General features: G+C 34.8%; 1 protein-coding gene across 1 annotated transcript in view; it reads left to right on the forward strand.

Moving 5' to 3' along the window:
* The window catches only part of MALRD1 (MAM and LDL receptor class A domain containing 1), a 456,545-nt gene that overhangs the window by 139,957 nt on the left and 292,678 nt on the right, over positions 1 to 23,910 (forward strand). The window contains 2 exon segments of the mRNA XM_069458846.1: positions 3,906 to 4,082; positions 4,415 to 4,841. Of these exon segments, the coding sequence (XP_069314947.1) occupies positions 3,906 to 4,082; positions 4,415 to 4,841 (604 nt within the window).

Consider the following 23,910-nt stretch of genomic DNA (forward strand, 5'->3'; position numbering starts at 1 on the left):
AATTTAATGTTCGGTGTTTTTTTACCACAAAAAATAATAAAATTATTAGAAAATATACATAGAAAAATACAAATCAGCATAAAATGGTATTTGGATAAGGGTCCCTCTGGAGGCATTGGGGGAGAGGCAGAAAGAGGAAAAATGAGGTGTGAGTTTTATAGAAAGGTTTTCTCTTTCTCTCCCCTTCGTTCCTTCTTTCCTCCCTGCCTCCCTCCTACCTTCCTTCCTTCTTCCCTCCCTTCCATTCTCTTCCCTTCCTTTCCCTTCTCTTTCTCTCTTTCTCTCTCCTTCTTTTTTTTCTTTCTAGTCTTTCTTTCTGTATTTATTTGATAGTGTAAGGATCTGGGGCAATGCTATAATAATAATTCTTTTAATCTTGGTGGTGGAGTCATGTGTCCATTACTTTCTTAATTTATCCAAATGTTTAATATGTTGAATAATTTTAAAAAAATTCAGAAAACAAGAGAAGAAGAAGCTGTAATTAAACTTGAAGCAGTTCAATTGATGTCTCCTTTGCCTCAGGTGGATAAATTTCTGACTTGCACAAAGTTAGTGATACTCAATTCACTGGACTTATGTCCTGCCCTAAAATGTTATTCTCTGGAGGGAAATAAGAAAAAATTATAAATGAGTAAGTCCTATGTAATTATGGCTAGAAGTGCATTATGGAGCAAGTATTTAAGTTGTCCAATTGGTGAAGGGTATCTTATAATGTTTTAGATGTCTTTTGAAGTTTCTATGTGTTAAGGCACGATGCTTAATTGTAAATCTCTACTCCTGCAAATATACATAATTGCAGCAATGCCAAGAATATGAAAACATTTGTGATCCACTGTCATCTAAACTTTTTAGTGTTCTAGTAATGTATATTTACCCTGAGCTTGGAACACAAATTTACCCATTTGCTCTCGAAATTAACACATTTCAAAATGGCTGTCTAAATTAGAGCATAGAACACATTTCTCAGTACAAATGACAATCATCTCTGTGGGATCCAAATGTGCAGTCTTTGTTTTAAACTAAAACTGTGTTATGTAACATATGGAACAGACCAGCTTGGATCAGCATGTGCTAGAGTGAAAGAACATGCCATTCTGCTTTAGTGAAAGGCAAACACTCATTTGAACCTATCTAAAGTATGGCACTTTTTGGTTGACATTCTTTAATATAGGACATACAAATAAATCACTTCCATGCATCTTTTTATAATGCATTTTAATCACATAATGTATTTTTTGCAAAACTACGTAAGTGAATTATGCTTTAAAATGCCACAACAAATGTAGGGATTAAAATAGAAGATGAACTTTTATTTAAACATTTGGGAGGATGTTTTTCAAAGGAATGTGTTCTGTATATTCCATTGAGGCATATACAATATCCATCAATCTGGCCATTGAATCTTTTTTACTTCTTAGCAAATTCCCTCAGAAGTGACATATAATCTCATTGTAACTTTATTTTAAACAAATTTTTCATCAAGTTTAGTGGGTTTTTCTTTCTCTGATTTAATTAGATACTTAAAGATCTTCAGAATTATCAGCATTCAAAATAATTAAATGATTTTCACTTTTTTTTCAAATTTTATACTAATGTTGAATACATCAGATTTCTGTGAGAAGTGATCATTTTCACCTTTAATTGGGTTCTTATTTTTGTTGAGTGACTTAGATGTGGGTATATCCAACTGCAGGAGGATGGGCTGTCTGTCTTGCTAGGGTCTGCTTTTTTGGACTGTTGTCATTGATTTTCTATTTGGGGATAGAATTTTTTTTTCTCTCTACAAACTGCTTTTTCTTATATATCTTATCTATCTGATCTCAGAGACTAGCATAATCACGTACTCATCAATTCACTCATCATTTTAATTCACCTCTGTTGCAGCAGAACACTTTTTTCTTGGTCTTAGTCTCTCTTTTCATGTAGACTGGCCCTCGCAGCCTGACATTCCTGGTCTTTTCACCATCTTATTCATTCTTTCCCAGGGGAAGGATGAGCAACAGTGAATTGGGGAGTTTATGAGGAGAACCTAAGCATACATACCTGGTCCCTAATTTCCTCTTTTCTTTTTGAAACTAACTAGCTACAGGAGGATAAGATCTTGTCAACTCCTCCTTGCTATAGTTTCACACAGGGAGGCCTGAAAGTTTCTAGGCACAGGATATAACTTAGAGAGTCTATTGATTGCTGTGATTCACACTTTAGAAGACCACTGGTGTACAGATATAGAACATTTTCTCCAGTATTCACTTTATCCGTAGAGAGTTGACATTTTCATCTACTGTCTTCAGTCTTAAGTTCTTAATTGCTTCAGAACTTGAGCTAAGAAATAAAGTACTAGTTATTGGACTTTTCTCAAATTCCCTAAAGCACCTGAATCCCCAGTCCTCTAGATATTGGTTGTCTAATATTTCTCAGATCTTTGCTCTCCCCTCTAAACCATCTCTGCTTGGGTTTATTAGTTGCCTGGATTAAAGAAACAGCTCAGTTGTTCTCTCCTCCCTGTGTCAGAGCCATCTCCAGTCTGTTCTCCACATTAATGCCAAAAATATATTTCTTGAGGTAGAGATTTTATATCTTAGTATTTCTACACAGGTTTTTGTATTCATTTCAGACTCCTAAGTTGGTCTCACTGGGCTCTTTCTGACACAGTAACTGAGTATTCTCTAGTTCTATATCTAAGGACTCAATCACATGCAGTCTTTTATCACAAGACATTAATATTTTCATACCAAACTCTCACAGTATTTCATAGAAAACCAGGTCAGTATATTTTTATGCCTTCATACACATTTTTTTTCTCATTTCCCATTAAGACCTTGTATTCATTCTTCTTCACCTAACTAAATGTGATCATCATCCCTTAAAAGTTAGCTTAGGCATCAGCTTGCCAAAATGTCTTTCTTGACTTGGATCTGATATATGCTTTTCCTTTGTGTTCTTTTAATACACTGTGATATCTCCCACTTGTTCATTTATTCATTCATTCACTCACTCTGTTATTCATCCACTCATCTTTCCATTATCCATCCATCCATCCATCCATCCATTCATTCACTTGCCAGTGATAGTGTAACTACCATATGCCATGGTCTGTAAATTGTTCTATGGATGCAGGGTGAAAGTCTAGATGTCACTCATGCTTCCATGGAGTTGTAATATCTACTATAAACTTATCCCATAAAACTGTAATAAAAGGTACATCTGACCACCTTGTCTACTAGCCTGTGAACTGTTTTATGGCAGAGATGGCACATTTGGCTTTAGATTCAAAACATCTACCAGGTGCATGGCACAAATTTGTTATCAATACATGTTTATTGAATAAATTAATAAACTTCTATAAATGTCTTTTAACCTCAGTAAATGCAGAAATTATAATCTTATTTATTCAAAACTTCTCGATGAAGACATCTGATTTGAATCTCTCCTGCAACCTTGAATCTTAAATATCTGAGAATATGTGTAACAAAGATACAAAGATGTCAGATTCATTATAGCAGTGGAAGAACAAAGTTTATTTCCCTAGTGGATCAGGAGGTCTATTCAGACCTTGACTCTGGTTCCTAATGCCAGCATCTGGAACTCCTTTGGTTCCTGCTGGTCCTCCCAGCCCTGTTCTTGGGCCTCTCATTTATTTGGTGAGCTCTGAGTAGATTTTTAAATAATTTACATCTGAACCTTCAACTGTTTTTATGATCAAAGATATTCAGAGTTACTTGCTTTTGCTAAGACCTAGAACCCCAATTTATATGCTTACATAAAGGAGTTTAGCAGATGAGCAAATACTATGCAATGTTTTTATAATATTAAATGCAAAGCATATTTAGAAAGCTTCATTGGTAAAAATCTTTAAAGAAATGGAAAACCTACTAAATGATGCCTGTATATTATTTCTTATCCAGGTCATTTGCCAGTGGACCTTCCAACTCCACCAGAAACCTCAGTCCCTGTGACACTTCCTCCACACAACTGCACAGACAATGAATTTGTCTGCAGGTCCGATGGTCAGTGCATTGAAAAAATTCAGAAATGTGATTTTAGATATGACTGCTCTGACAAATCAGATGAATCATCATGTGGTAGGTGAATTTCTAAATTTTGTATACAATACGGCTATAAAATAGATAAGGAAAATACTAGTGTAATCTCTAAGTAGCACAGCCTAGTGCCATACTTAGAAATTTTCAGCGTGGTTTAGAGCAATTTCTTAGTGTAAGAGTTAGTTGTATAGAAAAGTGTAGAAGAATCAGCATGCATTTTTCTGTACAGCCCAACAACAGGTAAGTATCTTGAGATTAATGATATGGCTTCAAAACTGTTGTTTTCATAGACAATATTTCAAGTGTGGTTCAGACACTTCAAAGGTGGTCGAGAATCTGTTGAAAGTGATCCATGTCTGGAAGGCCTGCAGCAAGCAGAGCACCTGAGAATGTTGAACGTGTGAGGGCTGCAGTCAACAGTGATCAGCCTTGGACAGTGCAAAATCTAGAAGCTGATGTGGGGATTCCAAAAACTGTGTCTGAGATTTTGATACAGGATCTTGGCATAAAATGTGTCATGGCAAAATGCAATTCACAGCTTCTGCTAGCAGAGCAGAAGAAACATCATGCTGCATTTGTGAATGACTTGCTTCAAACTGCTGCTGATGAACCAGATTTCCTCAAGAAGGTCATAACCAGAGATGAATGTGCGCCTACAGCTCTATCCAGAAAGAAGGCTCAGCCCTCCCAATGGAAGTCACCTAGTTTTCCTCCCCGGAAGAAGGCGGGGCAAAGTCGCAGGAAGATCAGGCCCATGTTAACTGTGTTTTTTGATTGGGAAGGTGTTTTCTATCGTGGGTACGCTCCCCCAGGACAATTAATAAGTAGTACTACCTCAGTGTTCTTCATTGGTTAAGAGAGGCAATGCGGCGAGAATGGCGGCAGCTATGGGCAACAGGCGGTTGGCAGCTTCAACACCACAGCACACCCACCCATGCATCACATCGCGTGCAGAGTTTTTTGGAAAAACATCAAATCACCCAGGTGACTCAGCCCCCGCTACAACCCAGATTTGGTGCCCTACGACTTCTGGCTTTTCCCAAAACTAAAATCACCTTTGAAAGGGAAGAGATTTCAGACCGTCAGTGACATTGAGGAAAATATGATGAGGCAGGTGATAGGATGATTCCAACTCAGGATTTTGCAGAGTATTTTGAACGCTGGGAGAACTGTGTGAGGTCCCAAGGTACCTGCTTTGAAGGGGACTGAGGCGTCATTGTTCTATGCACAATGTTTCTTGTAACTAGTATCTTCTTCAATAAATGTCTCCGTTTTTCACAGTGTGTGGCTGGATACTTTCCAGGCAGACCTTGTCCTATACCTCACAGAGCTTGGTGAGTGGATCCTCCCTTCATCCTGCTTTGCGGGGCCCAACTGAGGGCATCTATCTGGTGTGATTTTATCTCTAGGATTGTAATCAAGGGATATAGAAATAAATTTTGTTCTTGACTATAGTGCAATGAAATAATGAAGTAGAATTTATTCAGTGTAAATGTCATCAGTTGCAAATTACATGTCCTTTTGAGATTGGGGTTGGTGAAGTTTCCATTTCCTTTAAATTATTCAGTGAGAGGGAACATTTAGGAATTTTTTTTCTTAGTATTTTGGGAAAAGAACCATAACCTAGTAAGAAAACAAAACAAACAACCAAAAACATACAAGCAAAATGAGTGTGTACTCATTCATGCTTCAGCAACTACTAGGGGAGTTGGCAAAAACAGTCCCCCTCAGCTGAGATTAAAAAAAATTATTTGCTTATTATTGGATCAAGATATCCAAGATACTTGGATCATCTGGAATCTGAGCTTTATAGTTCAAATTTAAATATGCTTGGAATACTGTAGATTTGGAAGTAGTGTGTAATGATTCCTTTGAGTTTATAATTTTGTATGATCTCAGAAACCTGTACTCTGACCTACACAATCAGTTTAATTGGCCAAGTCTCTTAGCCTAGGCAATGTTTCTATAGTACATAAATTGGTTCATAGCTAAGCACCATAAATTTCATGATCATTTTTATCTCATAAGAAAAGCTTTTATTTGACCCAGTTTATTCATTTTTATTGCTGGAAGCCAAAGAGAGCAAAGTTTTAAGTCCTTGGTCTTCAAATTCATTTTATTTGACTAAATGCCCATCTGTTGGTTAAACAAGGTTTAATACTAAGATTTTTTTAGTAGTATGAAATCATCCCCTCAAGCAAAATTAAGTTCTCTACACTTCATCATTCACATGAAATGATATCTAATAGAATACCTGTGCATATTCTAGGTCAGTGGTTTTTAACTATGCTCATAGAAGCCTTGGGGGAAATTTCTCAAAGTGTGTTTCAAAGACCACTGAACATTTATATATAAATATATTTATATATATTTAAATGCAGATTCAGAAACACTTGGGTCAAAATCTCTGGGAATAGAGCAGGGAATTTGTATTTTCAGTGTAATTCCTACATGGTTATAGAATTTCATCCTTAGGGGTTTCCACACCAGGAAGTGGGGAAAGTATTGCTGAAAGAGAGAGGGCGGCTTTCTCACCTCCTAATTCCAATTTTGATCAGAGCAGATTCAATTTTCTCTAAATCTAGTGACAAATTTTTTGGAAAAAAATGTTTCAAAAGAAACAATAATTGTTCTAGGTTTGCTGCATTTAAAACATAAAATCAAGTTTGTAAAATTACTATTATAATTGTGCAATACTTTGGGAGAAGTCTTTTGCACTGTGTTGATCTAAAAAACATGTAATTTCAAGGCACCCACTAGCTTGCCTCATTCATGGTATAATACCCAAAGTTCTTCTCAAACCTTTTTGTGTGCATGATCTTTCTTCTCTAATCTAATCAAAATGACCTTTGTCTTTCTATCGGATTAAAACCAAAACACACATGTGAATCTTGTGGTTACCTGGAGATGATGGATATTTTTAAATATTTTGGATTTTAGGACTTGCTTACAGGTTGTTGAGAAACTATTAATTTTAATATGCACCATCTCATTCAAAATTTCTAAGCAAATAAGAACAGAATTTCATAAGTGTGCTGCTTATTTGAAAAGCAGAAGTACCCAGATTTTTCTTTTTATTTCATAGCACTGATTATTGTCTTTCAGTTAAAGATGAGTTATAATCCCCACTGATGTTCATGCACCCACGTTCCTATCTATATTATACGTTTGTACAGACCTGCCATCATTATAAACTAAAAGGCACATAAATAATGCAAACTATCTATGATGTAACTCAGCATATCATTATATTTCTAGTGCTAGACATGAATGTGGATAAAAGCTTCAGTAAACAGAATATATTGCAATATTTTCTGCTTTGCAATAATAACAATTTTCAAAACTTTAGTCCCTTAGACATTAACTACCAGAATAGAATTATTGCCTTCTCAGAGACTTTGCTAGTAAGAAAATAAGCCAATATTTTATAGGCCAATTTAGAAGCCTTAACACTTTCCCAACATAATTTTTAGTAGATCAAGATTTTTAAATCTAAAATAATGGTTAAATACCAGTCTTTAGAAACAGTTTTACTCCAATAAAAATAAGGTGCAAACAGCCAAAATCTAAATTAACAGTAGTAATTTTCTTTTAACTGTTTTAATACTTATTGGCAAGTGGCATTCTGGCAGTGTCACCAAAATACTGAATATAAAGAAAGCATAATTATCCCTCTGAACACACACAAAATGCCCTTATTTTAGATTGTTCTTGAGTTAAAGACCTATTCTTTGTATTTTCATACATATCCGTAATTTGTTGTGTTTAATTAAGTTAATTAAATCACTTAAATTTTAATTCAAAGGTATTTTAGCTGAATAAGTAATTTTTTTAAATTAATTACAGTGGCTTAAAATACATGGGATTTAAAAGAAATCTATGCCAAAAATAATACTTGTAAACCATACCTAAAATGACAATAGTGAGAATTTACCTTATACAGCATAAGATAAAGTTTTAGAAGATATTCATAAGGTATATGATTTTATGATATGCTCCCAAGATCATAGCATTACACCCACTTTCATTATATAATTTTAAAATATGCTTTTCCTTTCACCACCTTAAAATGAAGTAAATATATTTGTATTCCAGCTCCTGCTCAGAATTGTTATAGTTGTAGAAAATTGGGGGGGAAAACACATTTCCTCAACTATAGAAAGGTAAATTATACTTAATTCCATATAATGAAACAAGGGTTTGAAAATATGAACATACTTTATCACATGTGAATCATTTTTGTGACATAAATATCTTATAGTGATTTGTGCACATATATCAATTGCTCAAAGATTTTTGTTGCTTGGAAGATTCACAGGTAGTCTTGACAAGGCACACAATTTGTTCTTACATTAGGCATTTATTTCCCAAGCCCCTACTCTGTGTGAACAGAAAACTGAATTAGATATGGACCAGCATATACATGAGTAGGTGCATAATACCCTGTAGAAAGCACTACATGCTGAAAGAGTGGTCCACTCAGGTAACAACCCATCAGGTTTATATGTGTGGTTGTATGTTTGTCTTTAATAATACCTGAAGGCATTCTCTTTGTATTTGGTTGGATAATACAAGTTAACTAAAATACTAAGAATAAAGACCATATACTGATTTCTTTAAGAATTTCTTAACTCTTTTATTGCAACAAAAAAGTCTTTTCTTTTTCCACAAAGGAAAAATTTATTTTTATTTTAGGAAAATGTTTAAATATAGATAAGAAAGACAATAACATTAAGCATAATTGTACCATTGTGATATAAGCATTGTGCATATAATATATTTTTAATAAATATACTTTCATATTGACCATACTGTTTTCTAATCTGCTTTTAATTTTACGTATAATCTATAATCAGCTATTTACCAATAGTTTTTAATGGGCCAGTAGTATTCATTAAATGAACGTACCAAAATTCACTAATTCAGTTCTTCATTGTTTGATTTATGAGCTGCTTTTGGTGCTAACCAATTTTAATCAGTGTTCATTGAACAACATATAGGTTTGTCCACATCTCAGTTTATCTGCTGAAAGGAAAAAAAGTAGAATTTTTATGTTAATTATTATTCATATTTTAAGAATTTTGATTTTTAAGTCTAACTCTTCAAAAATGTAACATCTTTGCAAGCAGTAGATGATGGTATCTTTTTCTGTATGCTTGCCAACACTATTTAAATATTTTTCATATTTTCTAATTTGATAGGTTAAAATAGCATCCAGTAGTATATTTTTTCATTTCTTGTATAATAATGAGGCTCACCTGTTTTTTCTTTGTGCCTTGTCCAAGTGTATGCAGTGTGTGTGTGTGTGTGTGTGTGTGTGTTTACTATTTGTGTCCTTTGCTTGCTTTGACGTTTTCAGAGTTTGTTTTTGTGTCATTGATTTGCAAGATCTTTTAAAGCATTTATTTTTATCTATTATTAATGTTACAAAGAATTTTTCCAATTTTTACTGGCCTTTGGTACTGTTTATCATATTTCTACATTTCAAAATTCTTAGTTTGTACATCATTATGTATGCCAACCGTATTCTTCATGGTTTATCTTCTTATTGTGCTTAGAAATACCTTCTTCACTCTAAGTTTATATATAGTTCACCTACATTTTCTACTAGACTTTAGTAGTTTTGGTGTTTTACAGTTTTATCTCTAATTCATCGTGCAATTGATTTTGGTGAATGTTATGGGAAAAGAATCTCTTTTATCTTAATAATTAGCAATTGACTTAACACTTTTTAATAGATACAATCTGGCTTCATTAACTATACTTTGTCACTGAGAGACTTCAAGCTCTGAGTGGTGAAATCTCTGTCTTGATCCTGGAATTTTCTGTTGCTAACGCTTCTTGATGAGCACACTGAGTAGCATCAAAGACTAAAGTCCTGTCATGTGGAGCCAGAAATCTGCTTTTATGTTGCTGTGGTTGTTCACCCAGAAGGGAATCCTTTGACTACACTAATCCAACGTGCCTTACTAGCCTGTTGCTATGTGGGCACCTCTCCCTTCTGGGACAACCAGTGGTGCCCATCTTGCAAATTTCACCCTGCCACAAGTTCAAGGACTGACTCTTATTTAAGTATGTAAAAACCTAAGGAACCTAAGTGTTTAAGATTAATTTCAGCTTAAACCTTCTTTGATGCTTCTCCTACTCTGATTTGGTTCCTTATTTTGGAAGAGCATTCCCAGCCTCAGGGTATCCCATTTCCTTTAGGTTTATATTGTTTTCACCCTGCCCCAAGTTCCAGGACTGACTCTTATTTAAGTATGTAAAAACCTAAGGAACCTAAGTGTTTAAGATTAATTTCAGCTTAAACCTTCTTTAATGCTTCTCCTACTCTGATTTGGTTCCTTATTTTGGAAGAGCATTCCCAGCCTCAGGGTATCCCATTTCCTTTAGGTTTATATTGTTGTTTTTTTTTTTTTTTTCTTATGCAGGATCGTATAGGCTTGGAGGTAAGAACCTGAATCCAGTCCTGTGGCCATCACCTTCAAATTCCTATTTCAGTTGCTTCTGATTTGGGAACCAGGAGATTGGTTTGCAGATGGCAATGTAGGGTGGATTTCCAGGGCCTGTATTAGTTTCTAGTGGCTGCTATAGCAAATAATCATGAACTTGGTGGCTTTAACCACCAGAAATGTATTTTCTCCTGATTCTGGAGGCAAAAAGTTTGAAATCAGTATCACTGGGTCAAAATTAAGCTATTGGCCTGGCTGTGTACCCTCTGAAGGCTCTAGCAGAGAATCTGTTGTTTGCCTCCTCCAGCATTAGGTGGCTGCCAGCATTCTTTGATTAGTGGCTGCATCACTCCAGTTTCTGCCTCCACAGTAACATTGCCCCTTCCTCTTTTGTCTGTGCCAAATGTCCCTCTGCCTCTCTCATTATCACATTTGTGATTGCATTTAGAGTCTGTCCTGGTAATCCAGAATAATTTCCCATCTCAAGATGGTTAACTTAATCACATTTGAATAGGGTTTGCCATATAAGGTAACCCAGAAGGGAATCCCTAAGGATTAGGACCTGATAGTTTTGGGCATCATTATAGTGCCCAAGTTCTGGAATCAAATAACACAAGGTCTAAATCCCAGATCCAGTGTTCATTAGTCATGTGGACTTAGGTGGTGACATAAACTCTATGCTTTCATTTCTTCATCTAAAAAAAAGGGGGGCATAAAAGTACATATTTCATACAGTTATTGCCAGCCATAAGTAAGAAAATGCAGGCAAAACAATTGTCAAAGTACTTGTCTTAGAACACAATGTTAAATGTTACTGTGTTGTGACATAAGATTGAAAGAATATAGTAGATCAAATTGCGTAAAGCCTTATAACACCATTCTAGGGAGATTTTTAACATGGGGTAGGGGTAGGGCATTCAGGATCCGGTTTTTTATGCAAATTAGTCAGAAGATAATAGAAGTTAATTAAATATTTATTCTGGTATCTGTGAATTGACAGAATGGAGAAAGAAAAAAAGCTGGAAGTAAGACTATCTGTTGAAATTATTGAACAGGTTTCATTGCCATGAACTAGAAAGAAACAATATCTTTGAAAAGGAAAGATCTTGTGTGTCTTCCCTAGACCACAAGCTCCAGGGGGGTAAAAGCAATGTTATTTTGTTCACTGTTTGTAGCCCTCGTGCCTAATAAGCAAATTCCATGTATGCTGTATTCTTAAGTATATCAGAATTACCTGGAGAGCTTGTTAAAACATAGGAATCTTGGGCTCACCCCAGAGTTTCTGATTTAGTAGATCTGAGGTGGACCCCAAATTTACAGGTTTAACAAGTTCGCAGGTGATGTTGATGCTGCTGGTGTGGGAACCTCACTTTGAGGACCACTGTTTTAATCAAGGTGTGTTTCTTGAAACTGTAGCAATTTGGAATTACCTGGAGGCCCTGTTAAAACATACAGATACCCAGGCTCTATTCCATTCATTTAAATCAAAATTTTGATGGTGGACCTAACTGTGCGTATTTTTATAAAGCATCTCAAGGATGTGCAGCCAAGTCTTGGAAAATGACCGTCCACATTAAGCAGGTAATCCAAAACACAAACTCTGGGGAATATCTCTTGCTCTGAGTCCCATACAGGAATGGCTCTGAAAAAAATGGGCTTCTTTGATAACTTTTTCACCTTTATCAACTTCTTGGATATGTACCCACATGACTGTACTTTTTTTACACCTTTCCACCCAAAGGTAACTGTTGTCTTTCCTAGAATCACATTCCTTTTAAATTTCTAGTTTTTAAATCTTTTTTCTGAAATGCTTGGCCATTTCTTATTTGGCAAATTGCTATTTTGACTTTCTTAGCTAGGTATTTTATATGACGAGCAAGCAGGCTTTGTCATGATTTTTTTTTTAATACAGAAGTGTATTGAGGTCTTCATCATTTTGTGGAACAATCTTCCAGAAATAATAAATTATTCTTAATAATGAATTATTAAATCTTCAAAGATTATTTTGAGCTTTTATTGACTTATCCTCAGCATTTAGGTATTAAGAGGATTTAGATTTAAGGCATATGCTCACTTTAGAGACCTGCCAGCCTTATAATATCAAGATAAGTTGGAATTGGTTTATAAAGGATGCAGTTAATTATCTTACTGGTTACTCATGTATTGCTTTATTGAAATGATGGGTATTTTCTATGGAAGCTTTTCATTATTTAACATAAAAATGTAGCTGAAGGAATTGTTAATTAAGTTATACTTGTTCTCTTTGTGAGAAATTAGTTTCCAGACTGTTGTGAGCATGTGATGTAATTTTACTAAATAATAGGTATGATTTTGTGTTTTCTTAAGGCACTCATTTATATTACTTATTATCCTTCCCTCCTCAGATTGGCCCATAAAAAGCTTAGAACCAGATGTTTTTATCTACAGTTAGTGAGTCTGTGAAACTTCTAGAACGCATTTTGTGATCTAGTTTTATCCTTGACTCGATTTTAGTGTTTCAACTCCTATTTTCTCTTGGTCTTATCTTTATTTATATATAAATATATGTGTGCGTATCTTTTAGTTTATGATATTACAGTATATTGTATGTAATTTTGTAAATAGCATTAAATTTTGTCAAGGTGGGTTTTAAATAAATAACAAAAATTAAATTTAAGAAGTATTAGCTATATTAACAATCGCATTAGAAATATATTAGTTCTGTGAACTTTGTTTTAATTGAAATAATTTATTATTTACTTATAATTGTTTTCCTTTTAATGAAGTAATTCTAGCTTCCTCATTATTCACCATAAAATAATTAAAAAGTTTTTAAAATTCTATAATCATAAAATTAAAAGAGGGAGTATATATAGATTGTGTTTCCTTTAGGTAACTAAAAAATATTTACATATTTTGCTTGTAGCATGACAGTAAAAGTAATGCAGGTTTTGGAATAATAAAGTTTGGGGTAAGACTCTAGATCATCATAGCTATTCTTTATAATTTTCTTTACATATCTAGTAACATTTTTTATAAGAATGTAGTGGCTGCATACACTGTCTCATAAATGTATAAATTATCTTTATAACATCATTTATATTCCCTAAGAAATATTACTTTTGAAGGCATGTGGAAATGCAATTTAATAGCTATTTTGCATACCAGTTATGAGAAATACTTTATGCAAGTAACAGAAGGAGATAACAAAGATCTTAACATTTAGATAAGACCAAAAAAGTAGATATCATTTAAAATAGAATATAAAGACCGTAAAGAAAGGTACACAGTGTTATGTGGGCACAGGAGGGAGACTTCATGGCACACAAAGTACAAAAGCATTATGAGAAAGGTCGTTTTTGAGCTGCCTTTAAAGATTTGCACAGAATTTTACTAAGCAGAGTGATGGATGTACCCAGCATGGGAGAAAGATAAATGATAGTTTTATCATGTAAAAACTTAGTAAGTAAGAGCCGGGGCTTGGAAGTTGTCTTTGCCTGTTTTGTGTTGCTGTAAAGGAATACCTGAGTCTGGGTAATTTATTTTTTTAAAAAAAGATGTTTATTTGACTCATGGTTTTGCAGGCTATACAAGAAGCATGGGGCTGGCATCTGCTTGGCTTCTAGAGAGGACTTTTGTGCTGTGTCAAAACATGGTGGAGAAGGTCAAAGGGGAAGTGGGCACCTGCAAAGAGGGACTCAAGGGGTGTCCTGGCTTTATAACAACCCACTCACTTGGGAACTAATCCATTCCCCGCCCTGCGCGCATCCGCCCCCTCCCCCCCCAGCCCCAACCAATCCAGTCTTGTGAGAGTGGGAACTCACTCATTACCAGAATGGAACCAAGCCATTTATGAGGGATCTGCCCCCATGACACACCCAACTAGCACCACCTCCTAACACTGCCAGGCTGGGGACCAAATTTCAACATAAGATTTACTGGGGACAAACAAACCACAGCCAAATCATAGCAGAAGGGAAATAGATGATTCCCAGGTTCAATGCCTTGGTGGTTGGAGGAGCAGGAACTGAAAATGGCAATGGAGACCTTACCAAAAGGAAATTATTGTCAAGAGAGCTGATAAGAAAGAAAGGGAAAAAAAAGATATCCAAGGGGAGCCTGTGTATGTGTGTGTGACTCCAGGAAATCATCAAAACCAAATGGATAATGAGATCAGTCAGCTGTAAGAGAAGAACATGACTGTAGAACCTCGGAGAGTACCTTTTTTAGCATCTGCAGGACTAGAAAAGAAACAGAAAAGTAAATAATGTTTTGGTAGAGAGGCTGAGATGCCCAGCAGTGTGTGTGGTTGAGACTTTAGGAAAAACACAGAGTTTTTTAGCTGCCAGGGATAGGAGACCCACAGCCCAGCTTCAGTCAGTTCACTCCATACTTGAGATGATCGGCTACTAGACATTTTGCCTTCCAGAAGTGAACATTGATCTTCCTTGGAGGAAAATAACATCGTCCAGACCCTCAAATTCTCTTCCTGTTTCCAGATACAATGTATTGGGGAGGGGGGCAGCAATCCTAGAATTCTATGTCCAGTAAAAATATTCTTCCAAAATGAAGGCAAAATAAAGACATTTTCAGACAAATGAAACCAAAAGAAGTTGTCACCAGAAGACTTACACGAAAGAAAATTCAACAGCCAAAAGGGAACTAATCCTAGATAAAAATAAGGAATGAAAAGCTGAAAGATAAATGTATATTTAAATTAATATAGACTATATATCATAGTAATATTTACAGTTTTACAATGTATAAATCACATTAACTAAGGTATACAAAAATAATAACATAAACAGCTGAAGAAGGGGACACTTGACATGGGAAGTACCTCTGAAAATCTGCTTGTCCATAAAAAACTGGCAAGAACTATAAATACATTTTTCAGAAATCTGGAAATTAAGTAAAAGCTTGCAATAGTCCAAGCCTGTTCAAGATAAACACTGTTTCTTTCATTTTACTTGCTCTAACCCCATCCACAGCTCCTTAGATTCACAATTGACCTGAAAACCAACAGCCTTGCAATCTCAGTTCCTTGGTAGAAGGGGTTTGGACCCCCCCAAAGACACATCCCCAGATAATTTTCACCTCTTGACCTGTTTGTCAGCTTGCTGAAATTCTGTTAGAGTAGAAATAAATGAAATAGAGAATATAAAAATACTAATCAATGAAATAAAAACTTGGCCCCTTGAAAAGATAAATGGACAGACTTTTATCTAGGCTGACCAACAAAAAAGAGAGAAGACTCAAGATTATTGAAGTGAGGATGGAAAGAGGGAATCACTATTATAACAGAAATAAAAGCAATTATAAGGTAATACTATGAAAAAAGTGTTGAGGAGCAAAAAGGGAGAGGAAAGGCAAATCTAACTTGAACCAGCAGTCCCCCATTTTCTCAGGCCTTTGGACTTGGACTGAGCTATGCCACTGGCTTCCCTGGTTTTCCAGCTTGTAGATGCCATTTTATGGGACAATTCCCATAATAATTCCCCTCCTATCTATCTATCTATTTATATTCTGTTTTTTTTCTGGAGAACCTTGACTAATACAACATATCAGTTTCAAAATTACAAGTTATATAAATTCTCTAACTCCTGTAATACCTTAGCATTATTAACATCAACTTCAAAATTACAAGTTATATAAATTCTCTAACTCCTGTAATACCTTAGCATTATTAACATCAACTTCATATATCATAAATTGAAAGGCAACTCTAAATTTATCAATGTCAACAAAGCATTCTTCAAATTTTCTTATAGATTTGTAGCCAATTTCATAATGCTATCGATTATATTTAAATCAGCATGCATGTTGATTTATGTTAGAAAAATATGTAATATCATTATTGATTTGTATTACAAAAATTTTTGATTTCAACATAAATTCTTTTACCTGCCACCTTTGTGATCAAGGTCAGAAATAATCTTTTCTTTTTTTAATTTTTTTTTGAAGCTTCAAATTTAGCTTATTCATCTGCATTGTGATACCAGTGAGAAACTATACATCACACTGCCAATTTTGTCTTCATTGATTATTAATGATATGGCAAGCATTCCTTATTTTTTCAGGAAAATCTTGAAGTTAATAGTTCAATAAGTGTTTATATAACTTTTCCATCATTCAACCAAGTATTGGCAAAGAGCCCACAATCATTGAAGTCATTGCCTTATACTTTCTTTGATGGATCCATGAGCTGGAGATGATCCACAGCGTTAGAAAGTATGTACTGAATGTATTTAACAACTGAATGAATGGAACTTTTTACAGAATCTGCTTCAGAAAGCTGAGCTCAGCCTTTTTCCCCTTATATCTAACTGAATTTTTTTCTTTGAAAAATATATGATTAAGAAATATTTATGATCCAAGATTGAGTTTTTCAGGTTATGATTGGACAATATATTTTTTTAAATTTTGGAGTACTCTTAGACTTTATATGCCCCAGATGCTGGGCAGTGCCATTCATAGAGCATAACTCAATGTAAAGGTAAAGAAAAGTGTTTGCAACTTTTCTGTTTTGAGCCAATTTATCATTGTTAGAAAGGTCTTGAATTCTATGGTAAATTATTTGATGGCTTAAATGGTGATCTTTCATTTCTTTTCCAGCCTATGTTTTCATTTCATTGTGTCTGTATTAACCCTGTTAGAAGATAATACCTACTTCTTGAAGATGGAGAAAACTTAATTCTGATATTCTCTGTCCTCAGCACACTGCTGGGTACAATTAACATTCAACCAATTCTTCTTTTTTATATACTTAAAATGAAATTCAGTGGAGGAGAATAATCCAACCATGCTGAGCAGCAGTATATGACTGTGGTTCAGAGAACAGGGAATTGTTAGGGAACATGATATTTGCAGTTATGTTGCATGGGTCCTGCATTTATGACATAAACAATGTTATTGTTTCTTGAGTCGGGATATATTGCACAGCCACTCTGCAAGAGTGTGTACCCACTATACACTTTGGTAGAACAGAACTATTCTCAGCTACAGAAACATCAAGCTCTGTCATCCGAACCTGAGGATTTTTATCTGTATCCTACTCATTTGTCCTTAAGAGGAATATTTGATGAATTAACTCTGCTCCACTCCACTGCCTTGTCTGTGGCATATGCTGTGATTCTGCTGGGATGTAATTTCTAGGAGCCATTCAACAGTTAGGAATGAGACTGTCCATCACATTTGGAAGAGCTGAGCTGGACACAGCTAGTCATTCTACCCTTTTATTTAATAGCTCAGGAGATGTGAAAAATTAATTGTGGCTGACTAGTACTCCATGGTGTACGTATAACACATTTTATTAAATTAAAAAGATGCCTGAACTTGAGACTAAAGTTAGCAGTAGGTGGTAAAATTCAAATTCAGTTCTTTTTCATTCCAAACACAATTCTCTGTCCATTATGTTTCCTCCTCAGGATAAAACTATGAAGAATGACTATGACTCTGTTATTAGCTTTGGCATATTATTTTCATTACAAATTGGCATCAGAGAGCCATGACATGTAGTTTGCAAGTAAAAATATGCTTGTTTCCTCAAGAAATTATCATCTGCACTAATATGTCATCCACACCACTAGTGAGTACATATCAATAAAATTGTAATTTTTGACAGAACATGTCAAATTCTTAATTTTATTAATCCACTCATGTGTTGATGTGCACTTGGGTTGTTTCCACATCTTTGCAATTGTGAATTGTGCTGCTATAAACATTCTAGTGCAGTCTTTTTTTAATATAATGTGTTTTTTCCTTTGGGTAGATGCCCAGTAATGGGATTGCTGGATTAATATATCTTTCTTTATGGCTGAGTAGTACTCCATGGGATACATATACCACATTTTGTTAATCCACTCATGAATTGATGGACACTTAGGTTGATTCCACAGAAGGCCAATGGGAACTAGGTGATACAGTCTCCAAAGGTCCTCAGAGTTCGGGCTATTTTGCAAACAGTAAAGTGATAAAAGAGACAATGAAGGAAAGGATGGTGCTTTATTTACAGACACTATTGGTGGCAGAGACTAATTGGAGTAGGGCATTCATTTGTGCATGGGAACTACTTCATTGTTGATATCTTCTAAGTAAGTGATGAATAAGGAGTGGCATTAGGAAGGACGACAAAAGGGAATGACTGCATACATTGAATTGTGATACATTTATGATGTAAGAGCTACATAATTTGATGATTAATTGGAAATGCACATTTAAAAAAGAGCTAAAGAGCACCATTACTTTTAAAATTGGAAAACTGGATTGACAGAAGTCCAATTAGGAGCATTCTGTGAACACAGAAGAAGGTAATCCATCTTATTTTTGAATTTTTTTAGTTTAAGGAACGTAGAAGAGATCCAAGTTATTAATAGATGTCCTTCATCTCCTTAACCTGGTTATACGATCTTTCATTGTCAGGCCCAGGCTTCTGTTTTGGCCTCATGGTTAGCCTACTTTCCCATCCATGCAGCTCATCTACTTGTCCTCCAAATGTGACTCTATTTTGTGCCACTGTGCCTTCATTCGTCAATTTCCTAATCATCTTTCCAAACTTGTTTGGAGGTCAGCTCTTCTAGGAAACTTGCCCTGATTGCTCTCTCCAGTCTGATCCACATTCTATGGGCATTGACTGTACTGCAGTGCATGTCCCCGAGTGCCATCGATATTAATTTACCTGCCTAATTCCTTCACGATTCTGCAGGCACCTCAAGGGAAAGGATACTGACTAATGTGACTGGTCTAGTCAATACCTATTCTACAACTGGTCTCATACCAGGCGACTATGAGAAAACAGGGACATCATCAATGACAAAAAGAAAATAAAGTTGAAACACTTAATATTTGGGCAAAGGAGAATTGTTCGTAAACGATAAAGAGAAGCTGAAGACAAAGGCAAAAGAGATAAGGTGATGATAACATTTTGAGGATAAAATTGATTCTCCTTTCCAAGCTGTTGAAGATATAGTTTAAATACTTTTATGGATTATTTCCTTGTAAGTTATAGTCTTAACTCATGCACAAATAGGTTACTTTTATTAACTTTGGTTATATTTTACACGAGTATGTAGGAAGTTTCTTGTAAAACAGAAGAAAGACACAGAAAAAATGTCTAGAGCTAGAATTTCTTTGGGGAAATCGCTAGGTTTGAAATCAAATTTTCTCATATTCCCTTTAAAGCAAAGATCTAAATTTCCTGCCAGGGATTACTTTTTATTATCTTTTAAATTAAATACAAAGTTCCCTAACAAAACATTGCTTAGAATGTCATGAACTCAAAGTAGTATTCTGGGAAACTTTTTAGTGAGTTCATTAGAAAATACAGATTTTAAAAAGTAAATTATTTTTATTTACTTTATTAATTTATTAATTTTTTAAAAAAATAAATTATTCAAAAATTGCATGAGCACTTCTAAACATATAAACATGAGCACCATATCCATCAATAGAATCAACATTATTTCAAAGCCCGGGGTATAATGAAAGGAAATTTTATATATATATATTTTATTTCAGCATATTATGGGGGTACAAATGTTTAGGTTATGTATATTGCCCTTGTCCCACCCAAGTCAGAGCTTCAAATGTGTCCATCCCCCAGACAGTGTTCACCGCACCCATTAGGTGTGAATATACCTATCCCCTTCTCCCCCCTCCCACCTGCCCAACACCCGATGAATGTTACTGCTATATGTGCGCTTAAGTGTTGATCAGTTAATACCAATTTGATGGTGAGTACAGATGGAGCTTGTTTATCCATTCTTGGGATACTTCAGTTAGTAAAATGGGTTCCAGCTTTATCCAGGATAATATAAGAGGTGCTACATCACCATTGTTTTTTGTGGCTGGTTAGAACTCCATGGTATACATATGCCACATTTTATTAATCCACTCAAGTATTGATGGGCACTTGGGTTGTTTCCACATCTTTGCAATTGTGAATTGTGCTGCTATAAACATTCTAGTGCAAGTATCTTTTTTATAGAACGTCTTTTGTTCCTTTGGGTAGATGCCCCATAATGGGATTGCTGGATCAAATGGTAGTTCTACTTGTATCTCTTTGCGGTATCTCCATATTACTTTCCACAGAGGTTGAACTACTTTGCAGTCCCACCAGCAGTGCATGAGTATTCCTGTCTCTCTGCAACCACGCCAACATTTATTGTTTTGGGACTTTTTGATAAAGGCCATTCTCACTGGAGATAAATGATATCTCATTGTGGTTTTGATTTTTGGGAAATGATATATTTTTTATGAAATGGAAAAATCTGCTCTCAAGTTATCCTGGATTAAACCTATTCACTGTTCATGTTCAAATAGAAAAAAAATTTCCTTTTAACAGTGTTTAAACTGTTAAAGTTTATGCTATTTCCATCTCATTACTAGCACTGCCTTGGAACAGATTCCAGTGGTGACATTTTGTACTCATATTATTATAAACAAAAGGAATTGGCCACAAAACACTGTGGTGGTGTTTGTTTACATTCTGAAATGCTTCTAACATGATCTTCATCTTTTATATATTCAGAATCTAGATTGGCCTTTCCCTCACAGGCCATGGTGCTATAAATAACCAATAAAGGCAGTTGCTGATGAGCAAAGCTGTAGAATAATGTAAAGGTCAAAGAATGATAATTCATGGTCATCTTTAACACAGTACATACACAAGGCATTAATATACTGATCCTGAACTCTAGTGAGAAAGCACAGGGAAGAAATGGCACAACATGATTCCCTGACATAAATGTGATTGTGAGGAGGTTAAGAGCAAGAACCAACTTCACCTGTTCTTTCACTGAATGTATAAATCCAAGGATCAGCTTTCTGTATATAACACAATACAATGGATGGTTTAGACATTTTAGCTGTACAGTAGTGTTAAAACAAAACAAAACATATATAGGGGCCAGGGAGAGTGTGGAAGGGAAAAAAGCATATATAAAATGGTGCAAAGGTAGGATAGGATGTTTAAATTTTAAGGCAGCATAATGTTTAATATCTGGAAAGGTGTTTCAATATGTGAATATCCAAATGGGGGACTCATTTAAATTTTTTTTTTTTTTTATTACAGGACTGAGTCTTTAATGTAGGCTTTCTGTTACCATGACAAACCACTGAGACCTCAAATTGTACCAAGTACCATAATAGACTTTATGTATACACATAAAGTCAATTCTCCTAGCTGTATTATTTTCTTGGCCATGAGATTCAAGCATGTAATGGTGAATCAGAGAGAGAAGCAATTGAGTGCCAGAGGAAATGGAATTTAAATTCAATTCTGCCACAAATGCATGGCATGACTTTGGATAAGTCTCTTCCTTTCTTCAGGCCTCACTCCCTCCAGCTGTAAAATGAAACACTGGAATTAGATACTACACATTAGAATCTCTTCCAGCTCTAAGCACTTATGGAGTTTGCTTCACTCTTTCATGTCCATCTTCCTTACAATTAAAATATTTTCCTTTCAAGGAAAACAAACACATATGCCCATAAAGACACACTGTAAGTGAAAAAAAAAGTCCCTTGTGTCCTAATTAGGATGTCTAAAAGGGTCAAGATGGTGATGGCAATGCCTTCACAATTGTATTTTTTTCTGATTTTAACAAAGTATATGTTCAGCTGCCCAACAGCATTGTTTTTAGCACTGGACAATGGTTAGGATTGTGGGCCAGAATGAAACAGGCATTATGCTACTTTATAGATATAGAATCTCTCTATTTTAAAATATATAAAAGGTTGTTCTATTATTCCTAAACTGATTATCAGTTGAAGGCCATGCCAATTAAAAGATGTTTAACAGGTCAAAGTGGTTCTAAATTTTATGGAAATATAAATATCCATTATTTTTGTGGAAAAATAAATATCCAAAGATAAAAGAAAATATTTAAACAGAAGAATAATAGGGGGTATAATCCTATCAGATTTTAAAAGACCATATAAATAATAGTTGAAATTGCTTGGTACTGGCACATGAATAGACAATAATTCCATGGAACAGAATAATTTAGCATTATGATAAAGATATAATTTCAGATCAGTGAAATAATATATCAATTATTCAATAAATTATGTTGAAACAACTTGCTAACCACTTGGAAGAAATAAAGTCAGATCACTCACTATTCAGTCTCATTTAAATTTTTGAGCACAGTACACTTTTCAGTAGCCTTTAATTGAAAATTGAATATTGTTGATAATAGGTTATAGGGACTGGATTTTGTCATGTTCATATTAGAGTTTTGTTGTTGTTGTTCTAGTAAGGAGTTGGCCTGCCCGGATTCAAACTGTAAACTTTATCTACTCTGCAGTACGCAGCTGCTATTAATAATATCTCTGCTCTGTTCATAAGGCTTTCTACTATTGCTTTTTGTGCAATTTGGTGGTCAGCCAAAGATTTAGGTAGAGATGTAGATCATATTTTCTGTGATTCCCTCCCCCCATGAATCCCTTCCTTATTTATGTGTGCTCTGTCAGTTTCAGACTGTTTTCTGAAACACGTAGAAGACAGTTGATTATGTACTGCTTTGTGTCCCAATTACATGTATAGATAATTATTATAGCAATCGTTAATATAATTGACCTGAAATCAGCAAAATGTGGCTTGCAGGCCAAATCTGGCTCACTGCCTATTTTTGGAAATACCATTTCATTAAAGTATAGCATATAAATGTCCGTTTATTTATATATTGTCTGTGTTTTTTTTTTTTTTTTTTCCCAAAGAAAGCTTTTTATTTTAATCTGGGAAAGAAAACTTTTCACATTGTTCTACATTCACTACATTCACTAATCATACCTAGATTTCATGTCCTTTATAAACATATCCATGTACAAGTAAAATTAGATTAGCATCTTATACCCTGGGGCTAGAATAGGGGCTATTTTCCCTCCAAACTGGGAGATCTCTACCAAATACCCAAACAGATAGGGGTTCGATTAGTAGCAAGTGGGCATGAAAAAGACCTTGGGATCAGCAACATGTATAACAGCCAATTTTGCACTACAAAAGCAGAGTTAAGTAGTTGTGACAGAGACCCCCAGCCCGAAAAGTGTGAAATATTCTCTGTCCCCTTTACAGCAAGTTTTTCAACCTCTGAAACAGAGTGTTACTGAATTTATTTCTTTATATGTGTGTTTCCTTCTAAAAATGTAAATCTTTAACGCCCTAGAAGGTAGAGATGATGTTATTTTGTTTCACCTGCAACCCCTGGAACAATGATTAACGCAAAGTATATGTTCAAAAAGTTAAAACGTAATAGTGTATTTTTAATATTTAATTTAAACCAAAAATATTAAAGTATACTATAAAATAAGTTTAAAGAAGATAGTTCAATGAAGTTTTGATTTATTCTTATGAAGGCTATGTTCATGGTTATTTTGAAAGGAAAGGCAACACTATGTTTAGTAATAAAATTTAGTACTGCTGTTCTGGCATCCTA

This window comes from Eulemur rufifrons, chromosome 25 (genome assembly GCF_041146395.1).
Source record: "Eulemur rufifrons isolate Redbay chromosome 25, OSU_ERuf_1, whole genome shotgun sequence".
Lineage (NCBI taxonomy): Eukaryota > Metazoa > Chordata > Mammalia > Primates > Lemuridae > Eulemur > Eulemur rufifrons.